The sequence below is a fragment of the Oikopleura dioica genome, chromosome PAR, assembly GCF_907165135.1.
Source record: "Oikopleura dioica chromosome PAR, OKI2018_I68_1.0, whole genome shotgun sequence".
In the NCBI taxonomy this organism is placed as follows: Eukaryota; Metazoa; Chordata; class Appendicularia; order Copelata; family Oikopleuridae; genus Oikopleura; species Oikopleura dioica.
Window position 1 is genome coordinate 14050106 of NC_137293.1, and position 21230 is coordinate 14071335.

The following is a 21230-nucleotide window of genomic DNA, read 5'->3' on the forward strand; positions in this document are numbered from 1 at the left end:
ATCGCCAAAGCGAATATTTTTCCGTACTACTATGAGTCTGTAAATAATATCATAATAGCAATTCATGAACTAAACAGTCACTAATTGACGGCTGTTTTTTTTTATTGACTAAAAACAATTATTATCAAAAGAGAGTAAAAAGAAGAAAGAGATAAAAAAAGAAGATTGAAAGAAAATTAATGATTAAAACGGTATGAATTGATTTTGAAGGAAAAATGAATAGATTTGTTGATAAAAGATTCGCTCTTCTTTTTTGGTAAAATAAAAGGTGATTTCTATAAATCAGTTTTCAGGAAAATCAAAGGTCGATTTTCATACCAACTCGGCAAGTTCAAAGATCACTCGAAAATTAAATTTTCACAGGGAAAAGGGGAGAGTGGTCGCTGCGCTCGGTTTTACGCGACCTCGTAAAAGGTCACGTTCTTCTTTCCAAAAAATATAATTTAGACTTTCGAGGCCAATGAAAGCGCCGAACATAAGTTCGAACAACTCTTGCACGTTTTAAAGTGGTGCTGGTACTAAGTGTAGTGACATTTCGTAATCGCATTTTGGACTGGCACACGTTGAGCTCCCGCTGGTTTTAATTCAATACACAACAGACATATTGAGCCCATATCATCTTGTTACTCCTTGGACTTTGTGATATTGCCATTATCAATTATTATTTCTACGTGGGAGGAGCTTCTTGGAAGATATTTTGATGTTGATGTTTTATAATATTTTCACAATATTAATACTGAATTTTATTTTTAAAAAATTGAATAAAAGATAATCTAACAAGAGTAGACTATTAATACTCTTGAAATATCTAAAATATTATATCTTTGAAAATAATAAAATCTTTATTATTTTGAAGGTTTTGAATTGAAGGTTTTAATTTCTTATTACTAAAATTCATTGCAGCAAAAAACTTCTACGAAAGAAACCCGTTTGCAAAAATGCTCTTTTGAATAAGATTTGACCATGAGAACCCAGGAAAAAACTCCTAGTACCTAGTCGTTCCTCCCTAGTTATGTCATTAGGCTGGTAAACAAGAAGCTCCTCCATTTCTTCCCGACCAATTTGAAGAATCTCTTTCTAAGAAGACTTCTAGCTAATTTCTATTTATCGATAATGAAAGAATTTCATAATTCCTAGATCTATTGCTTCCTAGTAGTGGCGCCTCGCATTCAAATTTTGCGGTTCTGAAATTTTCTCTTTTCAAGATATGCAGAAAAGACTTGAAACTAGGTGAAAACGTGTCGACATTGTCCTTTTTCACCTGTACGCCTTTTTATGAAATTCATAAGAATCCAGCTGGCTGTCGATTTTTTCATTTAAAATACAGATCTTGCAACTGGACAGTTAGAATAAATTGGAAGAATTGGCCTTTCCGAGTGCACCAATCATCCCAGATAAATTTCGGTCGCTTCGATAAGAAAAATATATTTATTATCACGGGGTTCATTTTTAGTTATGTTTGGGGCTCCAGCGAGCTCTATAATGATAAGAAATTAACACAAATATAGTCGGCTTTAGATCCATAGTCTGAAAAAGAGCTTATTAGCAGTTCCGGCACGCGTGGGAAAGTACTCATGTGAGTGATCTTGAGCTTGTTAAACAGGCAGGCTTTGAAATTGACCAAAAACAAAACCAAACAAATTCGTGTGCGATTTTCAGAAATCAAACTTGTACGCCGCGTTTTTTTCTGTTCTATAAAATTTATTAGTTTTCGCTAAAATCTTTCAGGGCCGGCTTTTGCCGAGCCTACTGTTTCTCTGGCTCCGTCCGCCCGAAATACAAGCATTTGATGGGCAGCCATTAACGAGTTGGGCTGAATGGAGCGAATGGTCCCAGTGTGACAGATCATGCGGAAGTGGGTTAAGATCGCGAGTACGTCAGTGCTTGAACGGCTTCCCCGGAGAAGACGGCTGCCAAGGTGCGAATTCCGAGAATGGACACTGCATGTTAGCCGAATCTTGCAAAACTTGCGCCTTCTCGAGTTGGAGTTTCGGAGAAGAAGGAGCGCCCAAAACGCAACTGCTAAAGAGCACGATTTCTTCAGAAAAACAAGAAGTTGTCGGAGACTTTTCCTTTTGCGCCCGAATCAGTCCAACAGCGGATGAACTCTTTGGAAGCCTTGGTGTGTATTCTAATCCCGGAACCAAGGAGCATGTTGTGATCGTATCTGTCCGCCCAGAGCGCAACACAGGCGGGTCAAAGTTCGAGGTACTCTTGGACGGCGACATGAACGTCTACATTTCGGAACAGGCGGCGGAAACTGGATGGATCTGCCTCATCAGAAATGGCGCCAAAGCAACTTTGCGGTACAATGAAGAGGCGCTGGACGTCATTACGAATCCATCTTCTGGATCGAGTATCAAGACCGGCGGGGAACTAGTTTCTGGTCAAGGCTTCCAAGGAACACTCGAGGACGTCTTCATGGTCAACTTCGCCGTAGATTATGAGTCGCTCGAGGAATCAGAGCGCTGCTTTGAAGAGGGTCAACTCTTCGCTGCGCTGCGAATGGAGGACCTAGTCACGAGTTTGGGAGATGTCAATTTCAACGAACGTAAGTCAACAGCACTTGAATTTTACCCCGACACCTCTCTAGAAAAGTTCGAGTTTCATCCTCCCGCTTCTTCCTAACCAATAATCATGTAATTTAGCGTACTTGCTTGAACCAATTCTTTTTTTTCTATTTTTCTTATCAAAAATGAAAATCATTCCTAGAATGGGCTCAATGGGCCGACTGGGGCGAATGCTCAAAAACCTGTGATGGTGGCGAGCGTTTCCGTATCCGCAAATGCATCGGAAGAGATCCAGGAGAAGGTGGATGCTCAGAAGGCCGATTTTGGGAACAAGAGCCTTGTCAAACTCAACAGTGCCCTGCCGGCTGGCGTGAATGGAGCGAGTGGTCGAAATGCTCAAGCAGCTGTGGAGAAGGCGTGAAAACTCGCGTGCGAGAATGCAAAGGTAACGAGTGCTCCTGTGAAACCCCGCGTAAGAGTCGCTTTATTTCGTAAAACGGGGCACTTTGCTAAAAAGCCAACGAAAATGGTTCAAATTAGCGGCGAAATTGAAAATTTCCATATCGGTAATTTTTGATTTTTTGTCTTTCGCTTACCGAGCATTCTGGATAATGAAAAAACCGTTCAGGTTCAAGATGCAATGACGGAGATACAACTGATACTCAAGCGTGTACTCCAACTTCAATCGACCAAAAGGATGTTTTTACTCAAACTGGGAATTTCCAGATGAGCTTTCTATCTCCAACTACGTTCTTTTGAAGAAACAGTTGCCAAACATGGCTGAAGCAACCTTCTGCTACTGGCTGAAGAGCGGCCATGATGGTGTTAATGGGACAATCTTCTCATACGCCCACGGGGAGCAATTCACCGGCAATTCGTTTGCGGTCATGGGCTCGACAACACCCGAACTGGGTCTGAAATTCTTTGCGTTCAGGTAAAAATAGCAGCTCTATTTGCTCAATGCTCTTGATATTCTCGACCATTTTGAGACGATTAAAAATATTCGCCGAGAATTTATTTTCATAACTTCAAACCTGAGATTTTCTTTGCTCTTTCAATAAAATATTCAACATTCAATTTTAGAAAAGACGAGCGACTGATCATAGACAACGATTTCACCACCGCAGGGGAACCTCAACTTCAATGCTTTGTGCTCCACCGTAATTCAGCAAGGGTCGGAATGATGGATTTTTACGTTGATGGAAAATTCAAGAACTCGACGGTTCTTCAAACTGGAGATTTGTACATGATCGAAGAAGGGGGAGAACTTGTAGTGGGACAGGATCAGGACTGTATGCTTGGCTGTTATCAGGTAAGATACTGGCAATCACCATTTTTGATGACTTAGAGATGTGAATTACCGTCTAATTGCCCGTTATTATTAAATTTTAAGGCCGAACAAGCAATGACCGGGAATGTTCTTGACTTCTCGATCTGGGACGCGGCGTTGAGCGAAACGGAAATGGCGGCAATGTCGGAAGCTGGTTTCCCATCGATCGCGCGACAGCCGTTCGTCACTTTGAATAAAGAGAACTCGGAGCGATACGGGCGCATTTCCTACGTCGCACAATGGGCCGAGTGGAACGACTGGACAAAGTGCTCCGTCACGTGTCAATCCGGCTTGCGGACAAGGTCACGTGTGTGCTATGGTGGCAGAGCAGGCGACTACGGCTGCGACGGGGATGAATTGGAAACAAAGGGATGCTACCAGGGGATCTGCGAGGCAATCGTGGAGGAATGCTCCCAATCGACGTGGAATCTTTCGCCTGGCGGGAGTGCTTCTTTCAAGGTAACAAACAATCGCTCTTTTGGCCGCATCTGCTGTCATGAAGTTTTAACAAGGATTGTTAGAGCTTGTTACAGGAGGCTGTTCCCTGTAAGAAAACATTAAAACATCAGTAATTCCAAAACATTGGTTTTCTAAATCCTTATGCAAAAAAAAAGTTTTCATTTATCTCCTGCGAATAGCTGGGGAGATACGTGGTGCTTATCGCATCTTCTGTAATTCTGGATACTTAGAAAGTCTGTGTAGCCGCCATTAACGTGCCCCTCATCTTATCTATTAGCGTTACTCTTTTGGAATGAGTTTATGATGCAATTTCTTAAGGCATTCTTCAACTCGGACAGTTATACCTTCTGCGCTGCTATCTCAATGGATACGTCACCGACTGATAACGTACTCATCAGGTAACTCGTATAATTAACCCTTCCTTCTAACCCGACAATTTGCCGCGCGCTCAAATTGCTAACTACTTTCTCTGTCCTTTCTTAACACCTCAAAGCAAGCTCATTATGTTCGAAAGAGTCTTTTTAAAAAGTGCTGATAAGGAAAGGGTCAGACAAGATTAAAGAGTAGCTCAATAAAGTGACCGGATTTGGTAATTAAAATTTTCGGAAGACAAAAATGGAAAATTCTCTAATAAAGATCAACTGAGTTCAGCTTTAAATAAATTGCTTCAAAATAGAAAAATACACGATTATTTCTAAACGCATCTTTTCTAGTGCGATTTCAAGCGACGACAAACTCATTATCGCCGAAATAGATGAACAATCTGTCGCAGAGTTCTTTTCGCATGAAGTGGATACAGTGACAGCTTGTGTGACATCTTCACAAGAGCACAATACTGTCGAGGTGTATATAGACGGCGAGCTGCTATCCGAGAGCTCATTTCGCGGGGGCATCAGCCGCAACGACGTGTTCACTTTTGGCTCGTCGAGTTTTGGCGGTCAGATTAAGAACTTTGCTGTATGGGATCGATTCTTTACGCCAGCTGAGATTGAGGCGATCTTCGCGTCTAGTTGCCATGCAGGTGCGATCCTATCCGCACGGCCCGATGCGCAGCCCAAGTTGAAGGGACAAATCCGATTTCAAGAGGGTTGGTCCTCGTGGTCGCCGTGGTCGAGCTGTTCCGTTTCATGCGCTGGCAGTGGCTTGCAATCGCGCAAACGCGTGTGTTATGCAGTAGACGTCGAATCTGGCCACTGTTTCGGACCTGACGTAGATACGAAACCCTGTGGACCGTTAATCTGCCCGACATGGTCGAACTGGTCGAGCTGGTCGAGCTGTAGCAAATCTTGCGGCGAAGGATACATTCATCGAAGTCGAGAGTGCTTCCACGGCACTGCTGGAAACCCAGGCTGCGAAGGAAATTCCTCCGAACTCGAACCCTGCGAAGTTGACATCTGTCCAGACCCCTACAATTTTCCCTGGGAGTGTGGGACGGTTACTGCCAAACGAGGAGCTCCTGCTTATCAACGTGTTGTCAACGGGCACACAGAGCAATATGGAGCTGTTCCCTATCTTTGTCAGCTGACGTCTTACGGAGATCACAATTGCGGAACATCGGTTATCTCTCCTAATTGGAATATAGGCAAGGGTTTTTTATTTGTTTTTATGCAAAATCTCCGAATAGGAGAGTAGCCATCAGAAAATCGGATAGCCATCAATGCTATAATTAATTGAACCATTGAAAACCTCGAAAAAGGTGCTGCACATTGCGTCGCCGATTATGACTCTCCCGCTCAATTCCGAATAATCTGCGGCTCCCAGTATCGAAGCCAAATTGACACGTACGAGCAGCAGCGTCAAGTCGAGCGTTACATCAAGCACCCAGGATATGACTCGAACTCGGACTTGGTCGACTACGACATGATGCTGTTCAAAGTGGATCATGCTTGGGAGTTTACAGACTACGTCAAGCCTGCGTGTTTGCCCAAGCGCAACGATTATCCCTCTTCGGGTCAACTTTGTAAAGTGTCTGGATGGGGCTCAACGCAAGCCAAGGACGCAACGCAGTTCTTTTTCGCGCAACTCGAACTCGCCGAAGCTGTACAGTCAGCATATGTGCCCATTACGGAAATGGGAGTATGCGCAGCTGGATATAAGTCGATTACGCGGCGGCAATTCTGCGCTGGCTTTGTAGAAGGTGGCAGAGACGCTTGCCAGGTAATGATTTTCTCTTACGCTTTGTAACGTTTCAGAGATTTGGCGATTTTTCGAATATCAAATAAAATACCACCCATGATTTCTGTGAAAGAAAATGCAATCGTGGGACAAAGACTCAGGATAACAATTATCTGACGTTAGTATTTAGGGAGACTCTGGAGGACCTCTAGCATGTCCTATTGGTAACCGCGGAGTCTATCAACTTACGGGCATTGTTTCGTATGGAATTGGGTGTGGTTCCGCCTCATTTCCTGGCGTCTACACCCGAGTCGAGTCCCTCATTGACTGGATTCTTGATCATATTCGTAAGTGAAGCTCTAAGACTACGTTTTCCATCGTTTATCGTAGTCGATGAAAGCACGCAAGGAGCAGCAACTTGTCAGAAGGACAAAATCGTCGACCTCGAAACTGGAGGTCTCAATTCTCCCAATTTCGATGGAAGATCTGTCTACGACTTTAACCAAGAATGCTCGTGGATTATTAGGTAAACATTTAAACAAATTCAAGAGAGGCCTCCATTAGAATTAGCCAGAACCGCTAAATCGACGTCCAATCGCTTAGCATTCACGAGCCGCGCTTATGTGACTGCGTCGGGTTAAGGAGCCCCTACTGCTAGAATAATACTTGCAGTCTTTTCACGTACCCTGGCGCGTTGATATGTGCTCGCGATTTTCTCGTTACGACCGGGCTCAGATTCTAATCCCTTCCGCGTTGACAATTCCAAAGAGGGAATGCTCGTTTATCTCGATCGGAGATTCGGTTCAAAGGAGGTTAATTGATTTTTCAGCGTTCCAAATGTCAAGTCCTCGCAAAAACTCGTCCTTGACTTTACCCACTTCCACTTGGATGCTGATTCAAACTGCGACAACGATTACGTGGCGATCTACGGCGGTGATCAGTTGACTGAACCGATCGGACGGTACTGCGGACGACAGGAAAGTGGTTTCATAGTGCTCCCGGTAGTTGATTATGACATGCGCGGAAATGCACAGTCAAAACTTCTAAATCGAGGCTGGAGTCATTATTTAATCCCCCTGTGTCTGTTAGAGCGCCAGAAAGAATTCGCGCGAACATAGCTTTACGAATTTCATCCACGCGGATCTATGTCAAGGCTACTAGCATTCCAACTTTGTTTAAAATAGGTCAAAAAATGAAACCATAACTAAAAGGCGCCTCCAGCGATCATTTTTTCTTCCCGCGAAAAACTAAAAATCGTCTTCAAAACTGACGCCGAATCAAGTGCAGAAAAACCAACCGGCTTTGCGGCGAAATTCCACAGGGCGCCGAAGAAATTGGACGAGTCCGGCTGCGGCTCCGCGAAAACGCAAATGGGAATCCCAGAATTGGAGAAGTTTTTGATCGCCAACAATAAGTTCAAAATGTGCGAGTTTTCCATCAAACCGAGAATTGATAAGGGAGTTACTTCCTATCCGGTCATTAGATTAGGGCCTGATACAGATCCAAGTTGCTGCGAAGCTGTCAAGGTAATTATTAATTACTAATTAATAATAATAAGGTTATTACTAATTAACAATTATTTTAATAAAAGAAGAAAGTATAAAAATTTGGCCAAAATTTTATTAATAAAAATCGAACTTATTTCAAACGTAAACTTTAGATTTCTAATCATCCGAAAAAGTTCGACGAGCGCGCTTTGGTAGACAGTTCATCCCTCTGCCGCGGCGAGCCGGCTGTTGGTTTAGACGGCGAGATTAAAATGCGCGTGTACAATGGTCAACGTGATCGGCGCGGACGGAAGTGCAACCTTCAAGTCGGATTTTACTCCGTCACGGATCCGCAAGTTCCTTATCTAAATTATGAGCCCGCTACTGATTCTGGTCAGCTCGCGCCGAGACAAGGTAAAAAGACCAACAATTGGCGTATTTTCTAAAAAGTTGCTTTCAGAAGAAGATAACCTATCGCAATACACATGCTACATGGACTCGATTACGCTGCCTAGGTGGCTTGGAAAATCCTTTCCATTGGACAAGAACGAACGGTTATCATCTTGTATTATTGAAATCCGGCCAAAATCTGCTGCAGTCAGGAACGCTGCTTCTAATCGACCCCCGAAGAGCAAAAATCCCAAGAAGGGGTAAGTCTTTATCGCGTTAAACCCCTCACGATTTAGTTTTCTCTGTGATTCCATTTTTATCGGAACATGTTGATTTCGTTTTTTCATATCAATTAAAGCCAGATTTTGCTTAAAAAAATTAAATCATAAATTGTTATAAAAATAATTATATAAATATTAATCATTGAAGAAACCGTAATGAAAATATACTTGATATATTTAAGTATTTTTTTTTATTTCATTAATATGAATCAAACGTAGCAAGTTCACCCGCATCTGATACACCAGGGATATGTACAATATATATGTGTACTTTAGTAAAACAGAAAGAACAGTTAACTTTTCCTAAAAGAAAAAATATGTGAACCCAAGATTATTATGAGGGTCAAAATTGCTTATTTCAGTCGTGGCATGCTCCAGGACGTCTTCATGATTTCCGGCCAGTTCGGGGAGGAACCCGAAGAGTATGATCACTCCGACCCGGAAGAGGAAGAAGAGGTGGATTTGGAGAGCATGAGCAAAAAAGAACGAGCTCGTTATGAAGAGCAGCAGCGAAATCGGCAAGCTCGTTTGAGCAGGCGAATTGCTGAACGTGAAAAAATCAAAATGCAGCGCAAAGCTGAGAATCTCATCAGAAGGGAGGAAGAAAAAGAAGCGCGCATCGAGGAGCGATTGGAAATGCAAGCACAAGAACGGTAAGAAAGGGCGCTAGAATATTCGGGATGATTTCGTAACACTCTCCAGTCAAGTCACAACACGGAAAATAACAAGATTAAAATGCGATTTTAGATTAAACCGCTTCCACCAGCGGCGGCCTCCCCTGCTTAATCGCGTCCGTCGAGGAGTGAAAAACAAAAAGTCTAAGAAAAACAGCAAAAAACAAAACGGTAAGAAAGGAAGAATTCAACCGACGAAGCGGCCATCAAGGAAAAATCCACCAAGTCGGCCTCAAAAAGGAAATCCGAATGGTCGGGGACCGTCAGGTGGAAATGGAAAAAGCAATATCAGCTCAGGGTTAAAAATAAGTACGCAAATTATCGTAAGCTTTGGGGTCATTCGTGGGGGCTATTTTGAGCCACAAGTATGCATAGGATGCTTTCTAACCCGCATAGTCGTACGAAGCAGAACAACTTCCGCTTATGCACCGCCACGTTGCTTACACCAACAACGCTTATTACAACAGCTGGATGTACTGGCTCCGACGCCAACGTAAGTCTTGAATCCAAAATGCCCCCTCCGTTATCGCGCATTAGCTAACTAAGGTTTATCTAATCTCCTTCCATAAAACCTCTCATGCAAGCGCTCATTACGGGATCCTTTTCAGAACCGTCTCTTTGCCAAAATCGGCATGAGCAATTTCGACCCTCGTGCTCCTACTGATCACGTGCAAACAATTATGATCCGTCGTTGCATTGCTCATCCGAAATACATCCGTGGAGAACCAAACAACGACTTGCAGATTTGCTTCCTTGCCGAGAGCGTCAAGCCGAGCAAGGGCATCATGATTCCTTGTCTCACAGACACGATGCTGCCTCTTAATGATGGAGACATCGTCGTCACAGAATCTCGTACGAATTTCAACAAAGGGAAGACAGAAGGAGTCCCGATGAGAACGCATATTCCCATTTCTGGAAAATACGCTCAAGGAAAAACAAACAAGGAACGCGGTAGTAAAAAATAATCACTTTTTGTTGATACAAAGTAACTCGTTGAGGAGCATTTTTTCACCGCGAAATACAGAACGAGCCAGTGCTAAAGGCAGGATATGCGTTTGGTGACCCGTTATGCATGAAAGAAGTGGGATCGCCAGTGTTCCGCGAGGATGTAAACCAACGCACGCTTGTTGGACTTGTTCAGGGGGCGCTAACGCCTGAGAATCAGTGCCCAACGAGATTGTTTAATATTGTCGACGTAAGTTGAAAATTTTCTGCTTCTTTTGATGATTTTATGAAGCTTCGCGACCACGTGGATTGGATAACTTCGACAACGAAAATGGGTGCCCTGGCGGCGGAACAAGCGGAAAAGCTGGCTCAAAAGACGCACGGTGCCCGTGGAACAAATGACGATCGCTTGATCAAAATGCCAAGGCAATCGGGCGATGAGTCGCGAGAATGCGGACAGGAAGTCATCAGCCTCTGGAATCTCGTGGACGGCGGCAATTGTACTAATAGCATGACGATTAGCTCACCGGGTTACCCTGGGTGGTATCCTGCCAACGCCGACTGTCCCGTTCAAATTCAAGCGCCCGAAGACACCAGGGTATTTTATCGAAAAACTCTTCATTTCTTCTTGTTTTCTAGAGCAATATTAACCGTGTTTTAACCATTCAGGTTCGCGTACGAGTTGTAGAAAAGTTCGATATCGAAGCGTCACCAAACTGTCAAGCGGACAAGATTCATTTGAAGGACGAGACGATGGACTGGAATCTCTGCAACGGGCAACTTCCGGACATGCCAGAGGGAATTGTTGGAACGTCGTCCAAGATGGACGTTAGGTAATTTTTATTCAATATTTTACATAAGTAAAAATCATAAATTCGATCTTAAATGCTCCAATATAGATTTTTGTCCTGTGTACAAAATGAACATCAACTTTAACTAATCGCCTATCGTTACCATAAACACCGCTCTTCATCAGAACCGTCCCGCTAAAGGAAATTCAACTTAATATAGGTTCACTTCCGACGGAACTGTCCAGCGAACCGGCTTTAAACTTCAAGTCGACTGTGTTGATCTTGAGACTGCTGATAAGATCCAAAACTACCGTCGATTCGAAGAACAAGAAGAAGAAAAGGAAAATCGAAAACGCCCTGGAAAAAATCATGCCCAGGTGATTTGGGTCACCGGACGAGATCCCAAAGAGAAAGAACAAAAACGACCATCAAATCAAAAAGGAAAAAATCCGAAGGGCAGACCCCAAAATCAAAACCGACCAAACAACAACAAAAATCGCCCAAACGGAAAAACTAACGATAGGAAGAAGCCTCAAAGGGGCTAAATTACCAGTTTGAAGGACCATTCCCTTCGTCAATCAAAAAACACCTGCTGCTCAACTATTTAACGACCGAAAACTACCTCAGAAAATCATACGATAATTACTTGTATTCATATTTAAATAGCTTTTTTACAAGGTTTTCCATTTTTTACATTAATTCAGCCAACTGTATAAAATGCTTGATATAGTCTCGCATATCATCATTTCTCAACACACACAAAAATCCAAACTGAAACATAAAATGACTTCAGCTTATTGTAAATAATGATCTGTATAATAATAAACAGTGTGCTTCTTTTTTTTCATTCCTTGTTTTTGTCAGCATTCGGATTAGTGAGTAAGGGAGGTTTCTTCTGTTATTATCGGTTGGAAGGATGCAATTAGTCTGGGTCTCAGACCCAGGATTCATTTCAAAAGTGACGCCTGGGTCTCAGACCCAGGATACCCCCTCAGAAGTGACGCCTGGGTCCAATACTCAGGATTCATTTAAAAATGGGCATTTTAGGCAGACTTCGTCGATTGATTCTCTGAAAACTCTCAGATCTATTTGCCCCTTACCACGGGGCTTCGCCCCTTAGGTCCTAAGATGCCGGGGTCTAGTCTAGGGTTACTTAGGGTTACCTTCAGTAACCCTAACTAACCCTAGCCTATCCCCCTCGGGTGAGACTGTTCCGTCATTTTTGCAGGTGCCCCCTAACACTAACCTTAATTATAGTAAATACAAGACTCCTTATCAATAATTCATAGAAGGAAATTGTTTTTTTCTTCTTACAACCCCCATCTCCTAATTTTTGGACCCAGGCGTCACTTCTGAGGGGGTATCCTGGGTCTGAGACCCAGGCGTCACTTTTGAAACGAATCCTGGGTCTGAGACCCAGGCTAATTGTATACTTCCTATCGGTTGCGTTGAAATCATGGAAGAGTTTCCTCTTTGTATAAAATCTATCAAGGAGATTTCAGGCAAATTCGAATCAAAAAAAATTGAATGAATCGAAATCATTTCCTGTTGTCGAATTCCCAGGTTTTACATGACCAACTGCTTGGATTGTAGAGGACGTATTCCAGCCAGTTTGGCTCATTGGAGCACTAACAGGGCTCCTGGAACCGGCGCGCATCGTCAAAAGAACCTGCTCCAGATGATGTCTATTTTGCGCCAGCATGTGATGAGTTTCTGGGCCAGCATGGCGAGCCAACTTTTCATAGAGAATGTCGATCTCGTGTCTGAAAAACAACTGAATTCGGAGTCGGTTTGATGTTGCCTTACTTGCTAATTTCATCAACATTTACTGTGAGATAATTCCGCAAAATTCTAGCACGATCCATCAATGCGAAAATAACTAGAAACGAGTAAAAAAGACGAGAGGATTGAAGAATACCTTGAAGAGTATAAATAAAAAGGCCGGAAAGGTACTTCACCCAAATCAACCATGTCTGACTTGGCTGCTCTGCTAGAAAGTAAAATATCAGCTCCCAGATAAGCTTGATCAGGTATGAAGCAGCGATAAAAGAAGCCAGCCAGATGACGTTAATGTAAATGAAATGGTGATCCTTCCACGACGCTACTAATCCGGTTATGCAGGAGAAAAGCCCAAGACTGAATATTTTTAAGATAAGGCATAAAATTTCAAACAAACATTGTGAAAGTGTAGAAGTACTGTCGATCTTGAAACGTATAGTTTTCGCTGTCAATCCAATCTGCTAAAATCGGCCATGCTGGAATCGATGCAAAAAGCGCTGATTTTTTTATGAAAAGAAAATTTCTCTTTCGTTACCTTCCAAAACAATTCCCAAAAGACAAGTCCCAATCAATCTGAAATTGTTCATCACATCTCAATTATCGTGATAATCTCTTTCTCTGTCTCTGTTTTGGCGATCGACGGAAGCAGCTTACAAAGAATAGTTGTACTCGGGTACCAGATTCTTTACGACTTTTGCCACGGTTTTTGTGTTGCGACAAAAGTGACAAAAGCCAGAAGTGAGCCAATGCTGATTCAGCGCTTCAAAAATCTAAATACTCAAAAAAAGTAAACTCGGTGTAAAATTAAATAAGCAATTGCTCTTCATTCATTTAGTTATTGTTCATGGGCATTTTATATCATTTTCTATAATGTAGTTTAGAAAGGATATTTATGCAGTAGATTTATCATTTTATAATTCAAAGAATAGAGATCAACAATTTGAAATTGTCAATTTCACGGAAAAATATTTTTTGTTATCTTCCTTGATTGCCAATTCGCAATTGCATCCCGAGTAAGATTGTTATTGTCATTTTTTCATCATTTTCTCTGTTGAAGTTTTAATTTTACTAAAAATTGACGCTTTCGTATACTGAGGCGTCTTGTAATACTATTTACTCTCGCTCCTGCTTTATTGACTTTGGGGAAAATGAAAAAGCGCAAAAACCTCGACGCCCTCCTAAAATTCTGTCAATTTGACTTTTTCTCGATAACAACTGACTCTTGCTTCACGACAAAACACTTTCCTGCAATAATATCACTTATTTTTTAAATCTCATTTATTCTTGTGATGAGAAAACATAGAACATTTTAGAATAGAGATAACGTAGGGGTTAATTTTTAAAATGGCTCGCACTCTGAAAAAAGGAAGATATAGCGGTTCATTTTAAATAAAAAGTTATTATGTAAAGCACTTATGAGAATCGAACTATCACAGTGTAAAATCGCTTCATTTTAACTTTCTTGATTTCTCATTTCTCTGATGATCGCCCGTTTGAGTAGGCTATATACAGCGGATCAGCGATAAAATGATGGCGATCTACAGCAATCTCAGCAGGAGACCGAAGTAAGAAACGATCTTTTTTGTCAACGACCCATTTTTTTTTATCAAATGAGAGCATCAAATGACCTCGTACTGATCAAATATCACTGAGAACGACTTTGCTTAGAGATGCCGCCTGATTTTTTCAAAAGAAATGGCAAATTTTCATGCTTCTTCAAATTCATCTTCGAAACTCAAGATCTATATAACCCTATTTATAAACAAGCCTTGAAATTACATGGAAACTTGGAAGTTTATCTTTTTTCACCGTTTAAAAAATTATGGTTGATTGTTTGCACAATTTGGATTGATAAATCTAAACTTGGACCGGCCGGCAGTCAGCAAAAGTCGTCATGGTTGGCCTTGAATGACTAAAAGTTGCGTTGATTTTGATCCGACGTGAGTTCGTTTAGAACGGTAGTGAATAACTTTCCACGTCGGGTGTCTCCTTGATTATTTACAATTCTGAAAAGGGACTATTCTACCCTGGACAGCGCTCTTCATGCAAATTTTTTAGACCGACGATTTCTTATTTTAGATCTTACGTTGGAAGATAACAATCTGAGACATGAATTTATTGCCATTCAAAATAGTGAATATTTGTTGAGAAAATATCCGTTCGTATTCAAAATCTCAAAAATCAAATATGAAATTTCAAATTTTAAAGAAATGCAAATTTGCTTTGTGGAATCGCATTAGTTAGCAAACCATCATTCCAAAAAATTCATTCGAAAAAAAAGTATAAAAGAAGCTGCTGAATGTCGAGCGACTCAGGTTCTCATGAAATAAGTGAAAGCTCACTTGGTGATTACAGAGAAGAAGAGCTACCAGAAAATTCGAACATTTCTCCGTTGACAGCTGCTGAAATAAACATCGCGATTGATGCGAGAATTGCATCAACGTTCCTGGAACTTTGTGGAAGAATAGCTGATCTTGAAAACTCCCATGAAAATCAAAGCCTTTTTATCAAAGAGCTTGAGGCTAACCTAGATGTTATAAAACTAGAAAATGAAAAACTTCGAGAGGAGAAATATATCGAGAAAGAGACTCTCCGAGAGAGACACAGACTTAATGATGAACTGAGCAGTATTCACGGTATTGGACATTTTTATGGTGATGATCGACAAACTGTTCATGGAGGACTGAGAGGTGGAATGTATAAGGCAGATCTTGAACGTCTTACGACATACATAAATAGAGGAATTCAGAAGATGAATTTTAAGGTTTGAAATTCTCTAGTTTTTTGTATATAAAGTTTATATATTTAATATTATTACCATAACAAGTACTTTTTCAGTTTTTTTCGACAAGTGATATTGGTGTTAATCATAATGGGGTGCGTATTGAATTTATTGGTAGTTCTCATGTGCATGATCCAAAGAGAAATGTCTGCTCCCTCCGAATAAAGCAATCAAGTCAGTAATTATCATTTAACGATTATATCATTTAACAAAATAGACAAAGCGAGAAAATTTAAAGCTGTTTTCGAAGAAGTTTGTGGACATACAGGAAGAGTTCTTAGACAGAATGAATACCGAAGTATTCAAGAAGACGGTTTCGAGCGAATTCTTGTGCCTAAGAAAAATAGAAATGTTTCTGATCTTTCATTTACTGATTCAAATGAATCTGAGTATTGCTACTACCGCTTTAACATTACTTTCTTGGAGTAAATATTAATTGTTCACTCCTGTCAAAATAAAAAAAAAACGCATGATGATTGCTTCTTAAAAATTATTTTCTTAAACTTAAGACACGTTCCATAATTGGCTATTGAGCTATTTTGATGCGATAAAGTTCGAAAGAGTTTGGCTTCAAGTGTCAAAAAATAAGCAACATATGATAATCCCTTTTCCGGCGAATGGGGCTTGCCTAAGACGACGTTGTTATGACCATTTCCGAATAATCAAGTTTGAAATTCTTAATTTGAATATTTTTAAAAGGCGCTGTTTAGAAATGACTCGACAGCAATGAGGGACTGTTTGAGCTGATCTCGGCTGGAGAGAGATAAAGGGGACAAGAGCCAATTTGCTGACTAGAACTTGAGCGCATTCGGGAAAAAACTAATTGACCTTAGCAAATATCGTAAATCTTTCCGAGGGTGCTTGATGGTCTGATTTGATAGTTTGAGAATGGGGTCGTGTTCTAAGATTGTGGGAAGAAATCTGGGTAAGATCTCCTGCTGAAAACAGCGACAAGTATTTAAAGCCAGCGCTTCCTTCAATTTAGAAATAAAAGAGAATACTTTGAAATGAAGCTTTTGTGTGTTCTACAGTCGTACTTGTAATTGCGAACACAAAACTAACTGAAACCTTACTGTTATTAGATTACAGTGTTATCTTATTTAACAATCGACCAGTTTTTCCGGTTCTATTTTAAATAGACAATTCGCTTTGCTGTTATAAAAATTTAAAATGAATCATCTTTTTTAACGAGTTTTAAGGTTTATTCTGTGAACTGTAGTCTTCATATCTTGAGTCCTAACCATCTGCAAACATTAAAAAATGAAATAAATTACTTCCAAAAACATAGTTTCCAGTCCATATTTTCAATTTTTCGCCCGAAAAGCCTGATACAAAATATCAATAATATAAAATCTGAAATAATTCTTTCCCCAAGTCTGACTCAACTGGTCTATTTAATAGTTTCTCCTTACGCCATCTCCTTTAGACAGAAGCATAAGCGCTAAAATATTTTCCAAATTATTTGAAAATCTGACAGCGCCGTTTGTTCCGGCTCCGATTGTTATAAAGCTTGTCACGTGAAATGAGAGCTAAGAATACAAACTTACCTAATTCGATCACCCCGGCAGCGTGAATAATCCAAAACTGCTTGTTTTCACGGCACGTATTTCGCAAATTTTTTGCTCCACAAAAATTTAAAAATCCACTTTCAGAAAGAAATCCGCTTTGCCCTAATTTCATTATCTAATGAAAGTTTTATCTGTTTTTTCATTAAACAATTAGGGTATTTTTAATCTTTTTATTAAAAAGAATTCATCAAGATCAGAACGTGATTTACGCAATTTAGCGAATTAATAACTTCCAAGTCCGTTTTCAATAATTTAAACAGAGACAAAGAGGCTTTCTGCGGTTAGATATTGACTGATTTATCAACAATGAGTTACCGTGAAGGTTGCATTTAGAAGTGTTTGGCTATTTTATACAAAGGGACTTAATTTTGTCTAAATAATTGGAATCTCGTCAAGAATTATTTTTAGTTTGGTGAACTCGTATAACGTCAGCTTTTAAATTGCTTGTTGAAAGGATTCAACAAAGGTTTTAATTATTTTTAAAAATAATTCTTTGAGAAAATGAACAGAATATTCTTAGTTCGATGATATTCTTTGATGACTAATATCAAGAATATAACTAATTTTGCCGAAATTCTTAATGAAAAATAAGATTTTACCGAGTTTTTTGGGCGATAAGTTTTTCAATTTTAAACTGAAAAATTACAATTTATTAAATAATTCATGTAATAACTAAATAACAATATTGTTTATGATTGCGTACTCTTCAACTAAATTCTAATGATAATCTCAACTTTCACGAAAATTTCGCGTCGAGCGTAAACTTTGAATGGCGCCCCAAAACGCTGATAACAGCGGTGTTAATCGGAAATCTGGAGCCACCACGCGGCGCGGCGCTCCGTTAAAAGCACCACCATCCGGCGCTTGGAATCATCAAACATTCTCAGAGATAGTAAAAGAGGAAAATGAAGCTTTTCAGTCTTTTCTCGAGCGTTGCTTTTGCACAAACGGTTGAAGTTGATAACGATGTTTGGGACATTTCCATTGATCAGCCGATTGAGTTTAATGTCGAAGATCCAATTTACAAAGGTAAAAAAAAAACTCGATTTACGATTGATTATTTTTTAGAGTTCAAAGCGATGCAAGCAACAGAAACGATCATGGCCCGGGCAATGGTCGGCACAGATGACGATGCCGTCCGAAAGATGAAAATGCGCAAGTTTGATACGCTGAAGAAAATGATCGCCTATTTGGACAACGCTGCTCGACCCGACTTTGGAAAATCTTGCCACTATGGCTGTCACTGCCTTGTTGACGGTAAAAGTGGTATTGAAATTTTCAACTATTGATCTTCCAGGAATGGATGACATCCTTGCTGGCTATGGCCAACCAGTCGATGAAATTGACTCTGCTTGCAAACGATACAAGCAGTGTGTCAAGTGCGCGCTCCAGGACTTTGGAACTGATGTCTGTCCGTGGTACAAGCCGTATAAAATGACAGCCATGGTCGACACCGAAACAGGCGAAAAACACCTTGTTTGCAAGGACAAAGCCAGCGTTAGAAAATGATAAAAAATAGAATTTTGATTCAAGAGCATTATTTTTTAACTCGATGAAAGCTGGATACTGTAAAAATGCGCTTTGCGAATGCGACGCTCAGTTGGCTCGAGATATGGCGGAACACAAAGAATCCTACAACAAAGACTTTCATTCCAGGTATGGCGGATTTAATAGGGAAGACGAGTGCAGAAGCAACAATCACGGCGGTAATGGCGGATCGAGCGGATACAAGCAAGAACGAGAAGAGCAGATTTGTTGTGGAGAATTCCCGCAGAGATTTCCATACTCACGTAAATATCTCCTCTTTTTATCCATAAAAAACGTTTGTTTTAGCTTCAAAATACCAGTGCTGTGATTCGAAGATTTCTTCCCTCGGATCCTGCTAGAATCATTCACATCATCAACCACAACTGTAGATACATGTATAGAATTACGAACTTTTCAATAAACTTATTGTTTGATAAAAAAATCTTTGTTTTTGTGATTCAAATCTTATTTTGGTGCGATTTCGACGATTCAAAAGGAAAGATTGCCATCAAAAATTTAATATTCCTGACCTTTTCGACTTTTAAACGCAATTATCTTGCAAAAAATCGTCAGATATGGATGCAACAGACGAGGAAAAAGACCTTCAGAGACAGATGATTATTGAAAGAGAAAGATTGAGGAACATTAGCGGAACAGTAAGCCAGTTCGAGCAGATACGCCGCGATGCTCTCCTTGAAATCGAGAAGCAGAAAGAGGAGAAACTACATTCTCAGAAAAAACTTGAAGACTATGAAAAGCAGCTGCGAAATTTGATCAGGAAGAAGGATCAAGAAGAATTGAAAAAGCTCGAGGATTTATTGGAGACTTCGCTTTTTGATGAAAAAATGATGTTGAAGAAGTGAAGGCGTTATTCAAAAGGATTTCAAAAAGAAAAAGCACGATCAAGCAACTCAAAAATGATATTCTCAAGAAAAAAAGTCAAATCGATCTTACTTCTACACATGAAATTGTCAAAAATATTTCAATCGCATCGCATCCACATTACACGTCTAAAACGCGGTGCAAACGCAAGGCAGAGTCCATATCACCGAAAAGAGAAATTGAATATGGATACTTGACCTCGCCTTCCACGATTCCTGCCGAGGATAACAATGAGCAAAAAGATTTTTCGATTCCCAAGGCGAAAATTCTAAAGCTCGAGAAAGAGGATGAGACCTTTTCAATGCCGACGAAGCATTCTCCTACAGTTACTTCGAAAGTTTCAACACTTCATATGTCTGGCAAACAGCCATGGCCCATGGATGGATGAAGTCTGGGAATGGTACTCGAGGGAAACGAGAAAGAGGGTTCTTCTCCGCTCTGATGTTCACAATAAAGGTGTCAGTCTCAACATTGGTATGGAAATGTCCAAGTCTTGGGTCAAAGTAAGCTGTCAAGTTGTTTTTTTTTCTTATCTATTCTTTAAAGAATTGGTGCAGGAAGTACAAGGTTAATTTCATGGACCAGAAAGTCTTCCAGGACATTGCAATTATCGAACAGAGAGCGATCGACTGGCTTCTTGAGACAGAAAGGCCAACTATTGGGCGCGACGATCGTATAAGAGTTGAAAGTATCTTGCGAAAGGGTGAGTTTTTTACACACTACTTCATGATGTCGGAATTTTAAGGTGCAGCAGAGCTCGGAATCTCAGACGATTTTATTACGAAAAAATATTTGGAACGGCTTATCAAACGAAAGAGGGTTACCAGACCTAAAACCTTCCTGCAGAAAAAGTTCGGCACGATGACCCTCGAGGATGAAGACGAGTTGTCGTTCTAACAGTTGACATGTATAGAATTAAAAACTTTCCAATAAGCTTCTTCTAAAAACTTGTGCTTTTTTTCGTGATTGATATCTAATTTTTACCGTGGCGCAATTTCAAATTCGGTTTCGAAGAAAAGATAGCAATCGAAATCGTCAAAAAAAGTGGCGAAGTCTATTTTGAAAAAACAGTTAGCTCGCAAAAAACCGAGAATTATGACTGTAACTGACGAGGAGAAAGATCTTGAGAGACAAATGAAGATAGAAAGAGAGCGATTGAGGAACATTAGCGGAACAGTGAGCCAGTTCGAGCAGATACGCCGCGATGCAGTCCTTGAAATCGAGAAGCAGCAAGAAGAGCAACTCCATTCGCAGAAAAAACTTGAAGATTATGAAAAGCAGTTGCGAGATTTGACGACGAAGAGGCAGCAAGAAGAATTGAAAAAGCTCAAGGAAGAGTTGGAAACTTTGCTTGTCGAAGAAAAGAATGATGTTGAAGAAGCCAAGACATTATTTACGAAACTATCGAAAAGAAATGAAATGATCGAGCGAGTCAAGAATAATATTCTCAAGAAGAAACAACAGCTCAAGGACAACAACATCGATGATACGTCCACTGATGAGATTATTAAAAATATCGAGACGACACGAGCAAGAAAATTTTCATTTCTAGTGAGGGTTCGAAACATACACAAATTAATCATCATGTTATAATTTCTAGCGGATTTAAAATTCAAGCTTAGAACCTCAAAGAAAGTGACAAATGCAAAGCTTCTCGAGACATCAAAGAAGCGGGGTGAAAAATTCGTCAGCGACTTTCTGACCAAGTAC

The 21230-nt window shown here is 40.4% G+C and overlaps 6 protein-coding genes across 6 annotated transcripts; 5 read left to right on the forward strand and 1 right to left on the reverse strand.

Annotated features, from left to right (window-relative positions):
* LOC145702681 (uncharacterized) lies at positions 1-3277 on the forward strand. Its single transcript, XM_081779938.1, has 4 exons — positions 1-191; positions 1729-2551; positions 2713-2955; positions 3139-3277. The coding sequence occupies exons 1-4, from the start codon at positions 180-182 to the stop codon at positions 3267-3269; spliced, it is 1209 nt and encodes a 402-aa protein (XP_081636064.1). The 5' UTR covers positions 1-179; the 3' UTR covers positions 3270-3277.
* A 9-nt stretch (positions 3278-3286) lies between these two features.
* LOC145701989 (uncharacterized) lies at positions 3287-11829 on the forward strand. Its single transcript, XM_081779201.1, has 20 exons — positions 3287-3444; positions 3594-3822; positions 3904-4299; positions 4618-4697; positions 5013-5881; positions 5996-6456; positions 6605-6761; positions 6805-6940; positions 7244-7415; positions 7626-7940; positions 8075-8315; positions 8362-8551; positions 8935-9225; positions 9320-9536; positions 9641-9739; positions 9855-10200; positions 10281-10441; positions 10484-10789; positions 10861-11024; positions 11203-11829. The coding sequence occupies exons 1-20, from the start codon at positions 3287-3289 to the stop codon at positions 11525-11527; spliced, it is 5313 nt and encodes a 1770-aa protein (XP_081635327.1). The 3' UTR covers positions 11528-11829.
* A 574-nt stretch (positions 11830-12403) lies between these two features.
* On the reverse strand, positions 12404-13930 carry LOC145704533 (uncharacterized). Its single transcript, XM_081781988.1, has 5 exons — positions 13297-13930; positions 13159-13258; positions 12901-13118; positions 12789-12861; positions 12404-12745 (listed from the first exon to the last, which is right to left on the reverse strand). Exons 1-5 carry the CDS (start codon positions 13346-13348, stop codon positions 12496-12498), a joined length of 693 nt encoding a protein of 230 aa, XP_081638114.1. The 5' UTR covers positions 13349-13930; the 3' UTR covers positions 12404-12495.
* A 4038-nt stretch (positions 13931-17968) lies between these two features.
* Positions 17969-19079, forward strand: LOC145704537 (uncharacterized). Its single transcript, XM_081781992.1, has 4 exons — positions 17969-18140; positions 18180-18368; positions 18409-18901; positions 18945-19079. Exons 1-3 carry the CDS (start codon positions 18017-18019, stop codon positions 18618-18620), a joined length of 525 nt encoding a protein of 174 aa, XP_081638118.1. The 5' UTR covers positions 17969-18016; the 3' UTR covers positions 18621-18901; positions 18945-19079.
* Positions 19080-19734: 655 nt separating this feature from the next.
* LOC145704539 (uncharacterized) lies at positions 19735-20422 on the forward strand. The gene is made up of 3 exons (XM_081781993.1): positions 19735-20023; positions 20067-20223; positions 20266-20422. Exons 1-3 carry the CDS (start codon positions 19808-19810, stop codon positions 20415-20417), a joined length of 525 nt encoding a protein of 174 aa, XP_081638119.1. The 5' UTR covers positions 19735-19807; the 3' UTR covers positions 20418-20422.
* Positions 20423-20572: 150 nt separating this feature from the next.
* On the forward strand, positions 20573-21128 carry LOC145704540 (uncharacterized). The gene has a single exon (XM_081781994.1). It carries the CDS (start codon positions 20616-20618, stop codon positions 21111-21113), a length of 498 nt encoding a protein of 165 aa, XP_081638120.1. The 5' UTR covers positions 20573-20615; the 3' UTR covers positions 21114-21128.
* The last annotated feature ends 102 nt before the right edge of the window (positions 21129-21230 follow it).